The sequence below is a fragment of the Amblyomma mixtum genome, chromosome 6 (assembly GCF_055824585.1).
Source record: "Amblyomma mixtum isolate Tamu chromosome 6, ASM5582458v1, whole genome shotgun sequence".
Taxonomy (NCBI): Eukaryota; Metazoa; Arthropoda; class Arachnida; order Ixodida; family Ixodidae; genus Amblyomma; species Amblyomma mixtum.
In genome coordinates, this window is record NC_143017.1 from 153,418,739 (window position 1) to 153,441,283 (window position 22,545).

The 22,545-nt window shown below is 46.7% G+C and overlaps 2 protein-coding genes across 2 annotated transcripts in view; both read left to right on the top strand.

The window, feature by feature from the left end:
• The first annotated feature begins 1,302 nt into the window (after positions 1 to 1,302).
• LOC149340824 (uncharacterized) lies at positions 1,303 to 3,739 on the top strand. Its single transcript, XM_089549714.1, has one exon. The coding sequence runs from the start codon at positions 1,782 to 1,784 to the stop codon at positions 3,723 to 3,725; it is 1,944 nt and encodes a 647-aa protein (XP_089405840.1). The 5' UTR covers positions 1,303 to 1,781; the 3' UTR covers positions 3,726 to 3,739.
• Positions 3,740 to 6,237: 2,498 nt separating this feature from the next.
• The window catches only part of LOC149340825 (uncharacterized), a 37,241-nt gene continuing 20,933 nt past the window's right edge, over positions 6,238 to 22,545 (top strand). Inside the window, exon 1 of the mRNA XM_089549720.1 lies at positions 6,238 to 6,339. The gene's annotated coding sequence lies outside the window, so the exon portion shown is untranslated. The remainder of the gene's footprint in view (positions 6,340 to 22,545) is intronic.

A 22,545-nucleotide genomic window follows, 5' to 3' on the forward strand; every position in this document is an offset into this window, starting at 1 on the left:
TCAATGCTTGTAGAGTGCTTATTCGATGAGGTCCACTGAGGTTAAAGGTGACTCAGCTTTTAGTTCATGACATGTGAGCAATAAAACAGTAGCATTAAATATGCATTCTCTTGTCAAGACGCGCTTTATTAGCCAAGCTGGTGTAAAGACTTGCAATGTTTGACAAAATACTTAGCAGTAATGTTCCTTTTTGCACGTCTCTCTGATTAGGAGATCCCATTTTTTTCAGAGGGCGGGATGAGACGTGCACATTTCTGTCGGCAATTGCTCCGCCTGAGTCGCTTTAGTGAGGAAAGTGTCTCTGCTACTGGCCCATAAGGGCAATGTCCTCTAAAAACTTCCAGGAGTTGCCCCACTTCTAGCCGCTCAGTTTATGCAGCCTCGGGGTACACGATTCTAGTGAAGTCGTCCAATGGAACATTCTATCTCCTCAAATTGCGCAGGAGTGTCTCATAGTGATGAAAAACATTTCGATGCACTAAAAGGGAATAACGCACATCTCCCACGAAAGCACAACTGACGCACCGAGGTGAGGCGGCTTGAAGAATCTCGTGCATCCATACTGATTTGTCGACAGAGTTGGTGAGAAGGCAATGCAAGAGAGTATCTCTCGCCTGACAAGCTTTGTGTAACCCAAGGAGGAGTAGAGGCGGCCAAAGGGAAGACAAGTGCTGCATTATTAGTTTCCTTGCAAAAGTTTCCTTTTGGGACAGCCATTGGTGTTTGATGTGACCGAGGTCGTTGGTCAAGTAAATCAGTAGCCGTGTTACCATCGACTTTTGACGTGGGATAGGAGCCACTGGAAGCAAGTCGCAAATTCTTTGAGCTGTAGTTTCATGGTGCTGCTGTCCTTTGAAGCGAAATTCTTGCATTGATTTAAGCAAAAGTGTTATACCATTGTTGAAAGGGCATTTCAAACAGAGCTTTGCACACACATAGGTCTCGTCGTGTACACGCCAGTCCTCTTTATTGCCTGTGACCCAGGCGTACAGCTGGCGTGCAAAGCGGATTTCATTTTCTGCCAGTCGATCACGTGAAAACAAAAATGTAAAGTGTCAGGAAAACCGCGTCGGCCTAGTTGGCAGCCACAGAAAGTTGCGGCATGTCGAAGAGATCTGCCCGCTTAACTTTCAAATTGAATTCGGAGCGAAGCATTCAGTATGCGCTATTCTTCCTCGGGGGAGAGGGTCGAGCCCGTGCGCGGAAACCGGTCGTCGAGTCCCCTCCCTGGCACCGACGGTACGGTCCTCTCAAGCGATTTCGCTCACTTTCGCATCCCGATGTCACGTGCGTATGGCCTTCGGCCTTCACCGGACGGGTTTCGAATGAAGTGTGGGACGCACAACGCAGCCCGGCTGCCGCCTCGCAAACAACAACGAAACGAAACGCCCGTGAAAGGATGTGCCTCACGCGAGTGTGTCCCAGTTCAGGCCGGTGTCACTCCCTCAGGTACGTTATGAATGGTACCGTGAGCATGTACAGACCCTCCCCTGAAGGCCAGATAGCGTTAATTGTTCATGATGTACTCGAAGAAACGAAAAACACAGGTTTCACCAAGTTCAAACAAGTGCGACAAGCTTACACCTCTCTCTTCACGAGTAATGTTTGAAACCGTGATGGCTCTCTATGGTAGTGCATTCCAAAATGTATGCGGCGAAAAGGCACAAAAGAACTTGGATAACGCAGCCGACCATCTGGACCATATGCGGCTCCAGACTTGAAGACTCGGAACCAGCGGAGAGTCCTCCTTGGAAAAACTAGGCCTCCATTCCCGTGAAGCAATGAAAGAGTTTGCGACCTTGGTGTCCGTCACCATTGCTTTCATTGCCTGCGCACTGTGCTCGGAATGGGAGTGCAACGTCACACTTCCTTGGAGTGTTGCGCACAGCGATCATCCTGTCATACCACACGACATCATTCAAGACCTTCTTCGTTGCCCTCACGAACTACATGGCTGTAGTCCGACGCCAGTTATTTGCGACGAACAGATCTTCGCCGTCACTTGTTCTTGCGCGAAGAACTGTGAATACTACGGAGACTGCTGCTGGGACGCCGGACCTTCCCTGTCATCAAGAACACCAGCCACCTGCGTGGCTCGAAACATTGACCACCACTTTGGAAGGAACTTCTACGTCATTTCAGTGTGCGACCCCAAGTGGCCGGATGACGGCGTCCGCTTGTCGTGTGAAAATGCGACATATTCGAAGGAAGCGTTTTACTTTATACCGGTGACTACTAGAAAAATGGTTACGTACTTCAACGCCTTCTGTGCTCTGTGTAACTACGATCTGGACAACACCGCAATTTTCTGGAATTCCTCAGGGATGCCCGGAAGTGGCTTTCAGGTTGACGTTCCGCCAGTCGTCTCGAGACACGTGGACACCTTTCTCAGACCTTGTGACCCGCACTTGGTGGACGTTCATCGCTGCCCTGAAGGCGCGGATGCTGAGCTCACCAGGAAGTGTATGACGTACTTTGCTCCAGTCAAACACAAAGGCAACGATTCAGATCTTGTCTACAAGAACGTGTACTGCGGCCTCTGCAACGGCGCAGAACTGTCCTCCTTGAAGTGCATTCCGAAACGAGCCATCCGTGAGACGTGGGTTCGTGTTCATGTGCAAACTTCGTTCAGGCCAAATCTCGTTTCCCTGATGAGGCCTGTTGTGAGCCATAAATCTTGTTTCTCCTGGCACGATGACAAGTGTTACATAAAGGCACCCGAGAATTTTTACGCTAACTATTCAATGACGGGTGAGGGTGACGGTCTGATCAACATTACGAACACTACGACGCTGCGGTACGTGGCATACAGTGTGCAAAACTACCTCACAATAATTTGTATTGGCTTATCCCTAGTGTGCCTCTTTCTAAAGGGTGTCGTGTACGTGTTCTACAAGAGTTCTCGTTCGTTTTCTACCAGGTGTACGCTGTGTTTGTCCTCTACGTTGTTCTGGAGTCACCTGCTGTTTCTTCTCGCCAACAGCTTCGACGTGCACACTCCAGTGTGCGTGGCTTTCGCAATAATTCTTCACTACGGGTTTCTTTCCACGTTCTTCTGGACGAGCCTCCTATCCTTCGACATTTGGAAGCACGTGGCAGCAGTGCGGATTAGTTCGACGAAGCGCGGTGGGTTTGTTCTGTACAGTTTTATCGCGTGGGGCGTTCCTATGGTGATAGTCGCGACTAGCGCCGCCATTAACTGGGGTGCGCCTGACTTTGTGTTGTCGCCTCGATACGGCCTGTTCGGCTGCTGGATAGGCAACCTCTGGAGCCAACTAGCGTTCTTCCTCATGCCTATGATGATTCTTCTGGTACTGGACATCGGACTATACGTCCACACAGTCGTGAAGATTCGCAGGACAGCAAAGCGCGCTTCTATATTTGAGTTCAAAGGTGGTGGTAATCAGTCAAACATGAGGTTGTACGTGAAGCTCGCCTTCATCATGGGAATGACTTGGCTGCTGGGTTTTGTGAGTGCCTTTTTCAACGTGCTTGCAATGGACATCGTCGTTATTGTTTTGATCGGGCTGCAGGGAGTGTACTTGTTCTTCGGCTTCAAAGACTACGAACACCTCATACCGAAGCGGTTTCGCAGGAAGCGGAAGTGTGTTATTTCTGCCGTGCCTACGGTCACCACGCCGGTGCCGTCAGCTGAGGGAGCGGTTCAAGAAAAAAACCTGGTTCGTAGGAGATCTTCTCAAAATGGAGTACCGAAGGTCGAGTAAAGCACATTCGTGTCTAAATGGTCCTAGTGTGTGCAAGACGCCGGTATTGGTGGTCGGTTTAAGTACCGCTTTAGTATTGTCTGGTACAAGTTGTTCAGTGTCGATGTTAGAATGCAACCAGGAGCGAAGTGTGCCGTTCAGCAATGATCACGGATGTAAAAGTAATCTGAGCTGCAACAGGGTGACATCACAGTTGAAACCGGCAGAGAAGATAAGAGAGGTGGGTTGGTAACATTGTTGTGTAGAATAAGCATTTTGGCACTGTGTTTCACCTGACCAGAGCGATGCTGCGAGTTTGTGTTGCAAAAATGTACACTTATTGATCGCCTGAGTCGACGGTTACACGTGAAATATTTTGTAACATGCTTGTGTAGCAGCATGCAGTGTTTATCGTGAATTTTACCGTGAAGAGGACACTAAGAGAGAAAGTTATATTCAGAATGCTACCAATACCTGACAAAGCAGTCCAAGGTAAAACGCAGGACGCGTGAAGAAAGCTAGAAAGATAAATTTACCGCAGAAGAATTATGGAACAACTTTTTGCATGTTGCATTACCGCCATACATTTGGCGACAGAGTGTGGAATAAGAGTAGCATGGCTACATAAAACGGGTAGCGCTTGCTGCGCAAAGCTCAGCCGTGGCTCTTAAGCGCCGATATTTTCGCGTCGATTTGAAGCCAAACCCGATGACTGTCTTGACAACGGAGGCGCAGTTTAGGCATACTGAAGCAGAACTGAAGCAGCAAGCTCAATTGAAGCAGGTTGAAGCAAATGAAGCACAGCAGCATCTATGTCTTATTTCAGTTAGTGATCCGGAGGATCAGTCTGAATCAGTGAAAGAGCATAAAATCCGCCGTGGTGTCGACAAACCCAAACTGAGGATTGGAAAAGACGTACGCACGCCTGTCTGCGTAGGGCAAGGCGGGGTGATCCACTGCCGAGTGCGTTGCACCTGGTCCACGATTGGAACCCAGGATATTAATCCAAATCGCCCACACTAAAACCGAGTTTCGATTCGCGGAGCAAGGAAACATGCTCCCCATTTCCGATTGGAATACGCCATTAGTTTCAGAGAAAGCTCAAGCCCTGCCAGAATTTTCTGCCGCAGGCAGCTGCACGAGCTTGAGACAGAATTGGTAATAGTGTTACAGCAAGACGTACACAAGAAAGACTGACCCAGGACATGCGCTAACTTCATCTCAGTTTATTTACTGCAAAGCCAGCAAATATATAGAAAATTTGAAGCATGCGCAAAAAACCGGTACAACAAGGCATCAACAAAACCGTTCAAGATGTGATATCTCAGTCTTGAATAGGCGGACCGTATTATCACTTACACAATCTAATCCCTTCTTTTTAATGTGGAATGCTTCCAAAAGCTCCCGTGCTTTCATATCTCCACTCCTGCCCAGAATCGTTATCTCCCCAAGCCGTGGCTCACACTGCTTGCATTGCTGGCATCTTTTTTTGCCCCGGCCCATGTTCTGCCGCACGATTACACACGAAGCACTAAGCGCAGTGCTGCGAAAGATGTGCACCTCCTAGATTTGTTAGCGATCGTGCATGCTCAGCCGCGCGGTCATTAACACACCGCCTCGTTTGGCCCACATAGGCTTTTCCGCAGGTCAGTGGTATCTCGTACACCACACCTGTGCAGGACTTCACGTACTGCTTGCCATGCTTTTTGTTGCAGGAGCTGGACAGGAGTAGACATATGAAAGCACGGGAGCTTTTGGAAGCATTCCACCTTAAAAAGAAGGGTTTAGATTGTGTAAGTGATACTACGGTCCGCCTTTTCAAGACTGAGATATCATATCTTGAACGGTTTTGTTGATGCCTTGTTGTACCGGTTTTTTGCGCATGCTTCAAATTCTCTATATATTTGCTGGCTTTGCAGTAAATAAACTCAGATGAAGTTAGCGCATGTCCTGTGTCAGTCTTTCTTGTGTATGTCTTGCTGTAGTGCTATTACCATTTCTGTCTCAAATAATGCACCATCTAGCCCAAACTGACGTTCTTCTAAACCAGCTGTACGAGCATTTCTTTTGCAAGATTATTGAGTATGCACTTGGCATCCAACTAACGACATTATGTTGGGAACAACCGCCGCTGACATGAGCGATGAAACACATCCACTTGAGAGACTTGTTCGCAAGATCGCGAATAACGATGTAAATGTACAACGAATTGAAGTAAAAGTGTCGGTAGTCCCTCTACATACGTGTGCATACCTGTCGATGCGCTTATTAAAAATTCAGTTCTGCTATCGGCAGGGGGTGTTTTCGGTTTTAAACTTTGAAACCACATCCTTGTAGGTTGATGAATACCATCTTCGCTAAATCAAAGAGTTAGGGTTACCGCTGTAGAGGCGGACAGCGTCGAATCCTCAGCGGGGTTTCGCTTGTTTTCCTTCCATTGAGCCAATTATCTATTGGCACAGAGCATAGAAACTTATAGTCGGTAACCGTGCCAATTGCGCCGTCGGTGTCAGCTTATACGTGGTCGGTTCTTCGCTTCTCCGCGAGCGACGGCATCTGACCGTGACGAGCAAGCTTAAACGACGCACCTCCGGCGTTCGGCCGATAAGCGCAAGCAACGCGGCTCCTCTCCAAGGTACGTGAGCCGCGCAGAAAATAAGACGCTTTCTTGCATCGCTTCGGTCCGCCTTCGAAACTGGCGCCTTCCTCTATTCGTGCCTTATTTTCGAGTGAGCGAGTGCTGCGGCTATGCGTGCGACATGTATAGGCTGGCGCTCCGAAGCAGTCTAGCGCTTGAAGCCGTGGAGTTGTGTAACTGTAAAGTCGCCCGACTGCATTTTCAGTGAGTGGCGCAGAGATTAAACTTTCCGCGAAAAGCAAGAAAAAGTCTGTAAAACATGCGACTCCCATGCTGTCACACAAGTGGCCAGGGCAGTCACAAGGCGCTTCTTTCCTCATACGCTTAGCGCTGGACGTTCGTATCGACGTCTTAATATGCAGGTGTACAAGGAGCCTCCCTATGGAGAGTTTCACGATATTGACGCCACGCTACGATGGCGCCACGAACTAGTCCCAAGAAGGATCGGCGCGTAAGGAACAGCGTCGTTTTCTCCTTTGCTTGAGAGATTCGCCGACATGTTCAGACGTTGTTGTAAGAGTTTTACGCTAAAATATGTTATATCTTAAGTGCGCTGTTACATGGATGCGGGCATGCTACCGAGATAGAATAAGCGTTACGCGTCATTGCTTTGTGAGTTTCGTGGGGCCAACAATACAAAGACAGAATGGGAACAGAACGTTACCACGCTCTAGCGGAACGCTTGCAGGACCATCAAAGCGTAGTCCTTATAAAGACTCAGCCTATGTACTTAATAAGATTATTTGCGTGGAGTATAAGCGCCTATGCAGATGTACGGCGCTGTTATGAAACATCGCTAAGAACATATGAATAACGGGCCCATTTCAAGCGCGAAGATTCTTGTGCATGGCATTCTTCGCCCATTTCCACGTCCAATGATATACTGGAGAAAATGGGCCTGCATAACAATTGGAGAGAACTGACTGAAGCGGTTAGAACATCGCAAATCGAAAGGCTAACATCCACACCCGCAGGAAGGAAATACCTACAGCTAGCGAAATGGGCAACCGTAGATAGCACAGTGAACACCAGAACAGATCTGGGAAGAGAAATAAGAGAGCATCTTATTATCGCTCCCATACCTAGAAACATGCATCCCATCCACGACAAAGGCAGAAGGAAAAGCAGGGTCGCACAGCTGACTGCTAAGCTAGGCAAGATGCCACAGGGAACCGTGGCCTACACTGATGCCGCGGTAGGCACGCTAGGAGACACCGTCTCCGTAGCCGTCGGGGACTCAGGCAGAACGTTACGCATTGTAAGACACCTTGACTTAAAACCCCTTGTGGCGGAGGAGGTTGCAATAGCGATCGCTCTAACTCAGCCAGGTACCAAATACGTAGTAAGCGACTGCAAAGCCGCAATTAGAAATTACAGCAAGGGACGCATCCACGAAATGGCGGCTAAATATCTAAAAGACTTTATCCCAGCCCACAATATTCTAATTATCTGGACCCCAGCCCACTCGGGTCTGGTTGGAAACGAGGCCGCCCACAGGCTCGCCCGCTCCTCTTTACCTCGGGGAGCCGTGGACACCTCATACGAATTCAGCACTAAAGAGGAAACCAATACCTTTAATAGCATCACAGACATTCAGAAAAAGAACAAAAGGATCTATCCTCCTCCGGATAGATCGCTTAGCTCGGCTGAGGCCTATGACTGGAGAAGACTCCAAGCTAGAAACTTCGCATCCCCGCTCTGGAGGAGCTGGACAGGAGGTGACACGAGGGAGGATGCGGAGGTGTGCGAGTTCTGCGGGCATACCGCTACACTCGAACACATACTATGGAGATGCCCCAGTGCCCCAGGATATGGCAGAATCAATAATGCAGAGGAATGGGAGACCATACTCAGAAGTGCCGACCTTAGCATACAACGATACGCTACCCGCCTGGCAGCAGAAGCTGCGCGACTATACCGTTGCTAGTCTTCCAGCTGCGACGCTGCCCCTCCCCGGACGCCTGCGTGCGGACCCGGAGGGGCACGGGTCTTCTTCTGGCGGAAATAAAGTTTCTTCACTCACTCACTCACTTTGTCACTGGAATCAGTCGTACATACAGGCAGGGTGGAAAGAATTGAACACAATCGGACGAGACGAATTGCATCATGTAGCGGCCTTCATTGCATGCCTTCCGTCCACTGCTTACGAAGAAACTGAAGGCACTAGGCTCGGTTCACTGCTCCGAGAAGAGAGCGGGCGCGAAGTTAAGATCTCAATGTTTTTGCTGTCCAACTGCGCACATAATTATAAATCTAGAGGTGTCCACAGCTAGCTTTAGCCAAAGATTAAAAATATACTGAGGCAAAATAGGTGGAGGCAACTACAACCATGCTCTTCATCACTGTATGTAGTTGCTCAACTCAGATTATTGTTGTGTTTGTTCAATTGAATGAATAAATCAATTGAACAAATCAACTTTTTAGGTATTCAAGAGTAACGACGAAGCAACTAGAACAGCACAAGAACAAGACACATGCGCACACTGCCAAGCAATTGTTTCCGGTGAAAATTCCAGTGCCAATGTAGCAGTGTGCCAAAAAACATCTAATTCACCCGCTTTTATTTTCATCTCGCGTCTGGCGCATCGCAGTGGCGTCTTGACGTTCCGACGCAGTGCTTCTCTGCAGAAGTTGGCGATTTTTCCCCGGCACCACAGACGAAATGACCGACCGACGACTAGGAACGCAGCTTCATTTCGGCCTGCATACAGACCTTTTCACATTGCCTTTTTGGGCGCCGCCATGTTTCCAATGGGCTGGGCCAGCAGCGTTCTGAGTGGCGAGTTTCATACAGGCATCCACTGTACCTACATCCTAGTAGAAATCCTAGTCCTGCAGACATCCCAGTCGAAATCAAGAGGAAGAAGTAGGTGCGGGCAGGGCATGTAATGCCCTGCTCACTGTTATCTTGAGGCAATATATCTTGCATTTATCTTGAGGCAAGGTGACCAATGGTCCTTAGGAGTAACGGCATGGATTCCAAGAGAAGACAAGCGTAGCAAGGGGCGGCAGAAAGTTAGGCGGGCAGACGAGATGAAGAAACTTGCGGGGATAGGATGGTCGCAGCTGGCACAGGGTAGGGTCAGTTGAAGAGATATCGGAGAGCTGCCCTGCAGTGATAGTAGTCAGGCTGATAATGATGATCTACTGCACATGCCCAGCACAGCCGAACACGCACACGAGCTCAGTCAAGCTCAGTCAACGCGGGGACGTCACAAGTGTTACTCTCAATTTTTCTGCCAGCGTCCACTTCATTGTTTTCGCCCCTTCACATTCGCGGCACCATCTAACCCGATTAAATTCACGAATTCTGCGTTTGAGAGCGCTGCTGTCCAGACGCGCAAGCGCATGATAACGTACGATTTTTTTTAAGATTTTGCATGTTTTAATTTCAACGCGCAATAAAAAAAAACATATGTGTCACATATCAAATTAAAAACTGATGAATTAGACGTCCTTTTGCAGGCTCTAGAATTTGGCATCGGAATTCTAGCCGGAACCTAAATAGCTATGAAGGGTGACGGATCAGGCTAGTTGGTGCATATACGTCATTTTCGGAAGCGCTGCAGCCAGCATGGTCACAGAGCGAGACACAAAAGGACGAGCTCTACTTCCAACTGATTTATTCAGTGAGAACCGCATGCGCTTTATGCGTACCCTCAAGCACTGGAATGACAAGAGCAGCAGGAATGCATCTGAAAGATTACTAAGTCATTAGTATGCTCCTTTGTTTCAGTGACTGTTGGTTTCCGCAATGTAAGTCATACTAAGTCATGCTAAGAAAACCAAGCCCTTTTCTTTGCAAGGAAATAGGCGATGAACTGGCACATCAGTGGAAGAAGTCGAGATCAACTAACTTGAGAAATAATTGAAGCACAAAAAATAGCACCACTTGTAACTGCGTCAGTTAACCGTCTATTTGATTATCAAGAAGATCGCTTTGCCTTTCTTGGCATGACATAGTATGACTTACTAACCTGCCAGATGTATTCCTGCTGCTTTTGTCATTCCAGTGTTTGAGGTCTCGCTTTGGTTTCGTGGGGTTTTACACACCAAAGTGGCTCAGGCTATGAGAAACGCCGTAGTGGAGGGCTCCGGATAACTTCGACCGCCTGGAGTCTTTAAAGTGCACTGACATCGCACAGTACACGCATTTCGCCTCCATCGTAATTCGACCACCGCGGCCGGGATCGAACCCGCGTCTTTAGGGTCAGCAGCCGAGCACCATACTGAGCCATTGCGGCGGCGACCCAGTGCTTGAGGATATGCATAAAGGCATTCAGTTCTCACTGAATAAATCAGTTGGAAGTAGTTCCCGCCCTTGTGTCCCTCTCTGCGTCCGTGTTGACTGCAGCGCTTATGAAAGAGAAGAAATAGCTAAACAGTGAATTTTCTCAATTTATCTAATTATTCGATTCAACGAAATAGATAAATTCAGTAACTACGTGCAATGTTCAACAACATGGTTGAGGTCATAGAGTTTCTTACGATTGAGTAGGGGAAAGTTGGTGGCCCTGCTCTTCATCCGCCATGGACGCCCGAGGCATGCCGGGAAGAAGAGGCTTCGTACTGACATCTGGTGGCTAGTTGACTGTTCTACGGATTGGATTTCTTGGTTGTTCAGTTTCGTTTAAATTGATGTTTTGTGCGCTTTATGTTGGAGCAGTTATCCAGCTACGCACAGCGTTCATTTGAGATCTGAAGCATCCGAAGGCTGCAATCCCTGCACCGCAACGAATATGGTCACCGTAAAGAATGCGCGGGTGCAGTAGCTGTGCTTCCGCGTTGTAAAATTCACAGATGTAATCTGCTTTAGCTCTGAAGAGCTTCTATCATTTGACGTGAAGTCGCGCATGACCTTACCCACTGTGTTGTGTTTCTGTCTGTTCGATCGAGAAACGGAAATAATGTTTGTTTCCTTTTGGTGCCCGTTTCTGTGAGAGACAAGCGACGGTGACCAAACTTTACATTGTTTACGGTTTGGTTTATGGTTTGGTTTATGGGGTTTAACGTCCCAAAGCGACTAAGGCTATGAGAGACGCCGTAGTGGAGGGCTCCGGAAATTTCGACCACCTGGGGTTCTTTAACGTGCACTGACATCGCACAGTACACGGGCCTCTAGAATTTCTCCTCCAAAGAAATTCAACCGCCGCGGCAGGGATCGAACCCGCGTCTCTCGGGTCAGCAGCCGAGCACCATAACCACTGAGCCACCGCGGCTCAGTGGTACGTCGTAAATAATTATGGCTGCTGGGAAAACTTCTAGTTGTTTCGTTTCTTAGAACAGTGCACAAGTTCGTCGATCCGCTTTTCCTTTCTGCTTATGCACCGATAATGTCGTTTCAGTGAAGAGCGGATTTATGAGCTGCTCTGAACGATAAGCGCAAGTCCGTGATTGATTTGTGAACTGCTCTCGGTGATATTCATTTTAGCCTGGTTCAGAAAAGGTTGAAAAAGGGCTTCGCCGCGGCAAACAGGGACGAGACGACGGGGGAAAAAAACACCACAGAGCATGTTTTCTTCATCGTCTTGTCCCAGTCTGCCGCATGTTACCACTTCCTAGTTTATGTTTTTCTTCGCAAAATCTTTAAGCGTCGTTCCGGGACACGATGAGAGCAGGCGCTTAGCACGTGCAAACAAGTTTTTCATAGAAGGGTGAGGGTTCAAGAAAGTTTATCGTGGCACGAATCATACCTGTAGTGTATGCATGTACATGAGGCGCGAACCTGCAATAGTAGACGAGATCAATGAAACGGTTTCTCTTTTTGTGTGTGTGATTTAACATCCAAAAGCGACTCAGACTATGAGTGGCGCCTTAGGGAAGGCTCCGGATAATTTCGACCAATTGAGGCTCTTTAACACCCGCTGACATCACACAGCACACGGGTCTCTAGCGGCCGCAGCGGCCGGAATCGAACCCGTGTCTTTCCGGTCAGCAGCCAAGCACCATAACCACTGAGCCACCGCGGTAGCTCTATTTCTATTGTTCACTATGCCAAGTTCCTAAAGTGTACTATTTTAAGTGCGAACAAGTTTTTTGAAAGAATATTTTCCCTTAAAAGTGTGTCCATTTAGCGTAAAAAAAAATTGTTTTCGACGGTTAGCTATACTCGGAGACATGAAGAGAAAGCTCTCTTTCGCCATAAACTTCGTTTGCACTGCTTCTCTGGTCATCTATGGCAAACAACAGTAAGCAGATTTTATTAGAGGATATATTAAGTGTAAAACAACGATTCTTTACTATATCTTTTTGTGCAAAAACTTATTTCTGCAGTCGTAGTTAAGTTTTAGGGCTAACGCTTGGCATTCCTACGATAAACCAAGTGCCCTTTTAAGAGACTCGCATTCGTCTTCCTGGCATTTCCACGATGAATGAATGAAGTGCCCTTTTAAGGGAACCGCATAGACGGCGGCCTCCAGCTTTCCTTCTAGGTATTATTTAGAATCTATACGGTTGAAATTTCCGCGACCATGCCCAAAAAATCCGGAAAAGCGCATTTTTCAACGGGAAACAGTATATAAAATCAATTTTTCATATATCGCAACATTTCACTATAACAACCAATATATCCGCAGGTCGTCTTAGGCACGCTTGCATTTCCTAGCTATTAACGTTTTTGCTGCCGTCAAAAACGTTCCCCATTGGTTTTCTTTCGCAGTCTTAACTGCTCATGGGAGCGATGATAACTATACAAGAAAGATATTCCTGAGTTTCGGAAGAATGTACCATTACCTTCAATATTTACGCGACGGTACCTTACAGTATTTTAGAGCTGGCTTACAAATAAAATTCCTGCTTACAAATAGAATCCTGGACTTGCTGATCTTGATCGGTGATTTTTAATCTTTGTTTAACGCTATGTTCACCCGGTTATGTTCAGATTTAAAGTAGCACATCGCTAAAAAGACTTTTGAGCACGAAAATTCACTTAAATACACAGATTTATAAGTCCAAATTGGCAATCATTTCGCAAAGTGATTGGCAACCTTTTCAGCTTGTTTTCTAAGAAGCAACATGACAAAACGAAAGTCGCTGGGTCTTGTTTTCCTGACCTCCTGGTTTTGTCATTCACCTTGAAAAAACACGGGCGCTAACTGCGAGGCAAGAACACAAGAAAACCGCAAGGCAAAGCGCTGCAGACAATTGATTTTTTTTCAGAGGCTTCTTTATATATACATCTCCAGAAAAAAAAAACAGAACAACCACCCGGCATTAGGCGGTCTTTTTAGGCCAGAAGCAGTAACACATAAATTGCGTCCGATTATCCAAAAAAACAACTATTTCTTTAAGAGAGAAGCTGATAGACAGATCGCTCACACGTGACTCCTCTCTCATTGACCCGTTTTGCAAGTATTCATCGTCTATGTCATAGATCTTAGATAGAGTTCAAAGTGCACCTCGACCACCTACCGCTCCGCTTTAAGGTCGAAAGTTTTCAAACACCAGAGAGAAATTTTTTCTTCTCTCTCTATTGGTTTTAAACCATCGAGAAGGCAGATTGTTTACCTCGAGCGAAATTTCCACCATCAATAAATAAACGCGGGTTTATCAGCGGGAACATTCATCCATAACACCTGCATTATGAATCAATCGAAGTTCCCCCAAGAGATCGTGAAAATCGCCAATATAAACGAACATGCCATCCGGCAAACATGCTGCGTGCTTGATTTCCCGGTTATGTTTGGTGACTTGTGCCTGACATGGAAACACTTCCCGCCCTAGAATGGCATCCCGTCTGCAATGCAGTGTACCGCGCAGGTAATCCACCTTCTTAGAAAGGTTTTCATATTTCCTGTACAAATGGCCCAACTTGCAGCCTAGCTTCCATTTGACGCGATGTTTCGCATCGACAATTCAACCAAGTTCAACTGCAAACCTTAGCTTAAGATCAAGAGGTTGCAAAGAGGCGTCCCTGTTTAAAGTTTCCGCACTGTGCGCGCCTCGCGCTGAGTCCTCAAGGCCTCCATTAAAGTTATTGAGTCATTCCTCAAAACCTGGATCACCCTAACTTCCATTTGCCGCCGGGTTCCTTATCAGAAATTCAGCTAAATTTAATTGCAAACCCTAGCCTGAGATTGAGCGATCGCAACGAAGCGTCCCAGTGTGTAACCATGCAGCGCCTGCAAGTTTGGGTACTGTGCAGGCGTGGAGACTTTGTACCGTGGGCGCTCAAGGCCTCAAATAAAGTTATTCAGTCTTCCCCCGAAATCCGGAATCAAATCCGGCGATAAACCACGACTGAATCTGCAGTGCCGGGAACAGACACAACACAAACACGCAAACGGTGCTTCCCGCATACCGCCGCTGGCACAAGCGGCTACGTTGCCAGCAAGACGGTAGTAATCGAAAGCCGACGGGTCGTTTCGCCTTGATGCCTGCCTTCGCACGTGTGACAGAGTAAGTTGAGGGAGAGGCAAAATAATTGCGCAGTTTCCGGGTCAGCCTTTTGAGAAGACCGGACTCGACCGGTGGAAGCCCTCCTCCGCTCCCTTCTCTCATAGTGTCCTGTCTTATCCTGTTTCTCTATGGCTTCTACTTCCCTCGCGTGCGCGCCCTTTGCAACCTTGACCCTCAGAGGTGAGCGCGTGCTTGCGTGCTTTGAGCCTGCGACGGGATGTTCGCGTGGATTATGCTTCGCCAAGCCGATGTCCACTGCCAGGCGTAAAAGCAGGATACCCGTCCTCGTGAACGATGATCGCTTGTTGCATGAGACAGTTTCTGAACGGCGGCGGGTGTATGCGCTGAGTCGTGTTGAACGCCTCCTTTGACCACTTGGGTCAAAAGTAAAATTTAACATCACAATAAAGTTTCCTCCATTTACGTAATGATGAATGAGCTAAAATGCGAAAATTCGTGCCAGGTGCGTGGTACATTCTCAACAAGAGGCCGTAGAGACCACAACTGTGTTAACCTTCCATCGAAGTGGATGTCCTGACAACACGCGATAGCAAAGCTTCCTTACCGACAGTGCATCTATGCTGACATTGAGTAGTTTGGGCAAAATAAAAAGATTTAGTTTTAGTTTACGGGGTCTTAACGTCCCGAAGCAACTAAGGCTATGAGGGACGCCGTAGTGAAGGGCTCCGGAAATTTCGACCACCTGAGGTTCTTTAACGTGCACTGACATCGCACAGTACACGGGCCTCCAAAATTTCGCCTCCATCGAAATTCGACCGCCGCGGCCGGGATCGAACCCGCGTCTTTCCCGGCCGTGGCGGTCGAATTTCGATGGAGGCGAAATTTTGGAGGCCTGTGTACTGTGTCATGTCAGTGCACGTTAAAGAACCTCAGGTGGTCGAAATTTCTGGAACCGTTCACTACGGCGTCCCTCATAGCCTTAGTTGCTTTGTGACGTTAAAACCCCGTAAACTAAAACTAAATCTTTTTATTTTGTACAAACTACTCAATGTCAGCATAGATGCACTGTCGGTAAGGAAGCTTTAAAAATAATATTCCCCACCCATCTATGCTGACAGTAGGAACAAGGACAAATTATTAGACTGTATTTGTAATTTAATTTGTGTTTTCTTCAAGACAATAATACTGCAATATTTTCTTGAATGACGTGACCGACGGCAGGAAACTACCTGAAGAGGGAAATCCTTCCCATTAGTCAAACAGCGGATCGGTTGGCACTCAAGAGCACGACAAAACTTGTTAGTTGTTACAAAAAACGAGTTTCCTACAAAAACTCTAAGTAAAACAACACAAGGCAAGAATCACAACGATCATAAAAGGAGTCTGAGTATACAGCTGCTACTTATAACGTGCGGTTACAAAAAAAATATTTAACCATATATACATGCGTACATTCAAACACTTAAAGGCCTACTTGACCGAAATTTAGCAAAATGCAAAGGGGTTGTTTTTTTCCTATTGCACGCCCGGATTATGTTACCCACAAAACATCACGCTTTAGTTTCGAGCAGTTAAGGTGCCAACGGCACGCAAAAATCTGAGTCTTCAATACCAAAACTGGAAAAACGGGTGCCATTACCGCTCGCCCGAAGTGACGCATGTTCGAGACAAGAGTCCGGACAGGGGCGGAGCGTCTGCTCGTCGCGGCTCATGCAAAGCACTGATACTGGTCATACCTCGGCAAAATCACCAGTGCTCGCTCAAGCTCACTCACAAAAGTTTGGTCAACCTACGGGCTCACTCAGACTTACACTCACCGTGGCCTAGGCTCATTCAAACTCATGATCTCAAACTCACTTAGGATTACACCTCACTTGGGCTCACTCAAACTAACTAGTCATCAGGGGTCAACAAATCATAACGACTTACTCAGACTCACGACTTATCTGGGTTCACTCACACATTGCAACTCACGACTCATTTGGTCTCACTCACTCATTTCGACGCGCAACTCACCTGAGCTCACTCATTTCGACGCGCAACTCACCTGAGCTCACTCATTTCGACTCACGTGAACTCAGTAGAGCATAAATTTGGGTCTTTTGATGTAGCGACACAATCAGGAAAACTTTGCGCAGTTTAACACAAGACGGGAGGGAGAAACACGCACACACACACGCGAGCGCAACGTGTTTATGCACTTGTGTGTGTATGTGCGCTCGTGTGTGTGTGTGCGTGTTTCTCCCTCCCGTCTTGTGTAAATCTGCGCAAAGTTTTCCTGCACGTGAACTCACTAACTCATTTTGACTCACGACTCATCTGAGCTCACTCATTTCGACCCACGACTCATCTGGACTCATTTAAGCGTAACAAGTATTACGAACGTATAGGGAACTCGACCGGGCTGACCACGATTCATCATAATCTCATAATAATCATCATAATCATAATCAAAGCCCGGAATCACCACGACTCAGATCATGATCTAAATCTAAATGTGAGCCCGGACTCACCACGACTCAGATCATGATCTGAATGTGAGCCCGACTCATCACCAGTCAGATCATGATTTGAATGTGAGCCCGGACTCACCGCGACTCAGATCATGATCTGAATGTGAGCCCGGACTCACCGCTACTCAGATCATGATCTGAATGTGAGCCCGGACTCGCCGCGACTCAGATCATGATCTGAATGTGAGCCCAGACTCACCACGACCCAGATCATGATTCGAATTTGAGCCAGGACTCACCGCGACTCAGATCATGATCTGAATGTGAGCCCGGACTCACTCACGACTCAGATCATGACCTGAACGTTAGTTCGGACTCACTCGCGACTCAGATCATGATCTGAAATGAGCGTGAGTGAGCCCGGGTGAGTCCACTCATGAGTGAGTTCACCGACCTACGGTACTGGTAGCGCGTGCAGCACTTTGCTGAATAATAACCGGTTATTTAAGAAAAACATACATAAAATCGCGTACCACGCATCTTAAACCCGATGAAACGCCCTAGAAAAGGTTTAAACCTGTTTTATTTGCTGTGGTATACTGTCCAGAACTCCTCGCGCAACCTCAGTGAAGAGCGTTGCTAGTGATAGTGAGCGTTGTTTGCCTGGCAGTATTCGATTACAGCTTGTGCAAAGTTCGGACATCGCGAAGGAAAGAGTCATATTCAAATGGAGGCCAAGTATAAAAATTTTTTTGTTATCAAGTCGACATTTTTGAGCGGTCATGCGTGCCAGCAACACATGTGTACTATGCTGTGCGTGCAATATGGTTATTGTCTTGGTAAAAAAAAAAAGACCTGCCTTTTTTTTTAATTTTTTCTCCCCCGTTCAAAGGTATTCCTCCCTGTGCTGGAGCAGGTGCAGTGAACGAGAGGTAATTCAATAAAAGCAGCTGGATGTCAAAAAAAGGAGCTATAGAGAATTAAGTGCAGTCTAAATTGATAGAATATACCAGAAGAAAAATTTGTGTTGCGTAATAAACATCCATATTTCTCTTCAAGGACCGTGGCACCAATGCGGTGCCGATGCAGCTGGTTCATCTTTGTGCGCCTCAGACGGGCCAGCCACTGCGCGTTGCAAAATACATACCAGTTACAAATGAACAAAGGCTTATGCGGTGCGTTCATTACTATATTTACCTAGAACCACTTAAAGCCCGTGTACTGCAGGGACGGAAGTTTTCCTAATTTTTCCAACCACACAGCTGGGCAGAATGACGTACGTGGTTACCGGACTCCAGTCGACCCTACGCCCACCACGCAAATTGCCGGTAGGCAGTGTACCTGTATTCATTGAGTTATAATGCCGAGCATGTAATCAAATTTATGTGTTTCCTTCCTTTGAAAATATTATCACTCATATAACTTATCCGTTCAGGTTCTGAGGTCGTCGAAACGCGCTGGATGGCAATGCTGAAGTTCCCTGTATGCGACCTGAAGTATGAACGGTGCGAGGCAGTAATTAAGAAATCCGGCGTTTTCAGTAACACTCGTGTGGCTTTACAGGGTTCTCAGCGCGGCCTGCGAGTCTTCGCTGCAGCAGATGCACTCGGTGCACGATGGCATTATTGCGCATTGGGTAGAGCTGCACCCTGCAATAAACACGTGCATGTTTATTCCTCTTCACATGAAGCAGGCCTCTCTTTAGACCTCCGCCTGGTGTAAATATGGGACGTCGAAAGGGCGTTGTTCGATGAGCAATGCCGTCCACTTTAGCTTCTAAGCCAGCTAAGCTGGCTTGTGACTACCGCTCCCTCGTCGTCTTTATTCTCCCAATTAGAGACGCCTCGAACCCTTTCATCTCCCAAATACAGCCCACTCGGTACGTGCATGCTTTGCCGATCGGACCAGAAACATATGTAGGTACCTTGATGATGCAGACTGGGAGAGGTCTGTTCAGAAAACCCTGCCCACAAACTGGGTTAGCGCGAGGGAGAAGCATCTGTAGCCCACCAATGTTATCTTTTTGAAAAAAAAAAAAAGAGGGGTATTAGTGTTAAATCTGAAGTCCAGACAGTTGCCGCCAGCTTTCGAAATCGAGTGTAAAGGACAGTAGGCAGAAGGGTACAATGGTGCATTCCGCGTACCTCGCGTTCCTTTCCGCAGCCACGCACTGCGTCTACATGGTGCCAGGAGTTATTTTTTCTCGGGAACCATTGAGCTTCGAGGTGAAAACAGCCAGAAATGCGCCAGAAAAATGGCCAACATGGGATGCTCACGCACTTGAGAACGCCTGAGACAGATGATCCGGCGATGCCAGCGTCTCAAAGATGCGTCATTTCTTGTCCGACTTGTTAGTTGTCCAACACACCGCTAGGGGACTGCGTCGTCTGCTACAGCGGTTTTTGAACGCTTTGAACCAAACCCCGCAAATGCTTCAAAGCCACATAACATGCACACTATATTGAGCGCAAAATTAGCTGAAGTGAACTTTCGGTCAAGTAGGCCTTTAAAACATAGAATGAAATCTCTTAATTATTCTAAGGCGCTAATCATCCTGTAAGAACAGTTCTTTCAATATCTTAACTTCGCTAAGTGAAAGATCATTGTTTAACATAGGTGAATGACTGAATAGTGGCTTAATAAATCCAGTATTTGACAGCTTAATCTCTGGTATCAGTAGTTGGTTCGAGTTCTTGAATTGATTATAATTTTCCGCATTAAATCGTAACCACTTGTTTATTTCTTAGATATTTTCTTTCCATAGATTTTCTATCCGACTGGTATTGGCGATAAACTTCGATACTGAGTCTGTACTTGAGTAATTGTCGTACGTTTAGCATCCCAGGTTTAAATAGGGCGCACAACTTTCGGAGAGCCTCAAGTTAACGATAGCACGCATCGCTATTCGTTCGACAGACTAGAGAATCTAAATTTGTTTCCGTCGTAGTTAGCCCCACAAGAGAGCAACAGGTAAGGTGCGTATGTATGAGCGAGTAATATATCTGTCCTTTTATAATTTATTTATTTATTTATTTATTTATTTATTTATTTATTTATTTATTTATTTATTTATTTATTTATTTATTTATTTATTTATTTATTTATTTGATACCGCCAACTGCCTCTTGGCAGTCCAGGCAGGAGTGAGTAAATACAGGAAAGACAAGTCAAAGTCGGCACTACAAATCAAGGTAAACAAGAATGTGAGTGGCAAGAAAGCATAAGGAAATGGCTTGCAATACAGACTACTGCGTGAGTAAATTCAGCTTATACAAAATTGCAAAATGACGGACACTGACGTCATTGAAACGAACAAAAAAAAACACACATCTGCAAACTGCAAATACAGGAGAACTGGACACTCTAAAACTAACGCGCTTCATTGCAAAGAGTGCACGGCAGACGCAAAGGATTCGACCGAGGTCAGACTGGCGACTTCTAGCGGTAGAGCATTCCACTCTGCAATAGTTCGAGGGAAGAACGAGAAGCGATAGGCGCTAGTCTTAGCCTGTGGCATCAAAATTGTTTTGCTGTGCTTGCCTCTTGTTTCTCTTCTTTTATTGAAATTGATGTAGATGTCGGAATCCATTTTTGTTAGTTTGTTAACTAACAAATACTTGGAGATGGCATACTTCAGCCAATTTAAGATGCCTTTCGTTTCATATTTCTATTAAAATTACACTAGGCATTCTACAAAGTACAGCACGACATAGTGCTGGGAATATAAAAAATACACCAACCAGGAGCTCAGCCAAATTCATGTGAAGGAGGATGTCGCAACTCTATAGTTTGCATGAGGCACTCGTACAATCAAACAAAATTAATAAAACGAAAGAACCATGCATGGCGGAACAGTGGTTAGGCACTGTTAAGATCGATGCTCGCATCGCAAAATCTTCCTCGAGGTAGGCACCAGCGTGACTCCTTACTTGTACGTAAGTACTAGACTGAAGCCTGTCATCAATGCTTGGGAGCATTCATAACAACCTAGGAGAGCCAGCAATGACTCTAGGCACTGTATTGCATCGGTAAGGGGAACTCAAGTCGTACGAAAGTTCCGGTTGCTTGGTAGCTTTCGATATATTTCTTTCGCAATACTTTTTCGTTCGCCTGCGATTTAGTTCACTTGAATCGCTACGTTACTGCTTACAGCGCCGACACCAGCGATTTGTGGAAATATGCAAAGGTTTAACATACTACTTCCAGCGTTCGTTTCGTAAGCGTCCCACCTTTTCACGCTCTGTAATTTTGGTATACATTATAAACGGCCCCGGTGTACGCTAGATTATACGCCAGAGATGAGAATTGGCTTCTTTGGAGGTTCCATCCTCGATGGCCGGTCCTTCGTGAAGATGTTAGTTATTCAGGTCTGTCAAGTTTTCCATTGTTTTCCATTCAATAGTTATTCGCTTGAGGAGTGGCAGGGAGGAGAGGGAAAGAGGGCGGAGGGAGGGGGGTGACAGTTTACTTAGCAGGTCTGTTGTCGTATATTTGTCGGCCAAGGGGCCCTGTCTCCCGTCACATACCTTTGAATAACGTTACACGTAGTTCCATACCTTCGAATGATAGAAATCATGCTATGGTAATTTGTTCGCAGCACGACAGCGCTTGACGTCCCCGCCTGTATACCAGTCGAGTGTCAGCGCATCATGCCATTCGAAGAACTCCAACAAATTTCATGTCACCAGTTCTTTAGATCAGTCCATGACACGGCTATACGAGAAAACCAACCACTCATGTGTAATTTCACCGTAATATTCTGGATCGAAGTTTCTCGCAGGCATGCACAACCCACATCGTGTGCACGCCACAGCCCAATGAGCCGGAAGAAACCAGAGGGAGATTAAGACCACCTTATCGAAATTCCCACCTGACCGGCGACCCCGCTCCAATTTGCTCGCGCTTTCAACCGAGTCCGGCGGCCCGCTTCCCGTTCGGCTTCAGGGACCACAAGCCGATGGCGACCGTCGAGGTTTCGAACACTTGCACCTCTGATGGCGCATTGCGAGCAGACCGTTGGTCATTTAGTGCTGTACCACACGATACACTACTTGTACACGTCAGTAATTGTGCACTTCACGGACAGAAAAGTTTACTGAGCCAATGTTATTCAATTTCTTCTCCCTCGCATGGCATGCCGCATCGCTACGGTGCTTCGAAGTATGCAATCTCTTTCTCACGTACGTAACGTACTTACCTATCTGCACGCTATAGTTTGTTTTAGGTGAGCTCCATTACAATGTCTTTTAAGCTTTTTTTGCAAACCAAGTTGCTTTATTCGCGCACGAAGATGGAAAGACGCAAATATCAAAGACTATCCTCTGTAGCTACTGCTTTTCTGCTCTGTATGCACAAAATTTTATTTTCGCCGGCGATATGGCACCTGAATGCT

Bases quoted from the DNA above. Each gene is read 5' to 3' on its own strand.
- LOC149340824 (XM_089549714.1), top strand. From the start codon at position 1,782: ATGAAAGAGTTTGCGACCTTGGTGTCCGTCACCATTGCTTTCATTGCC.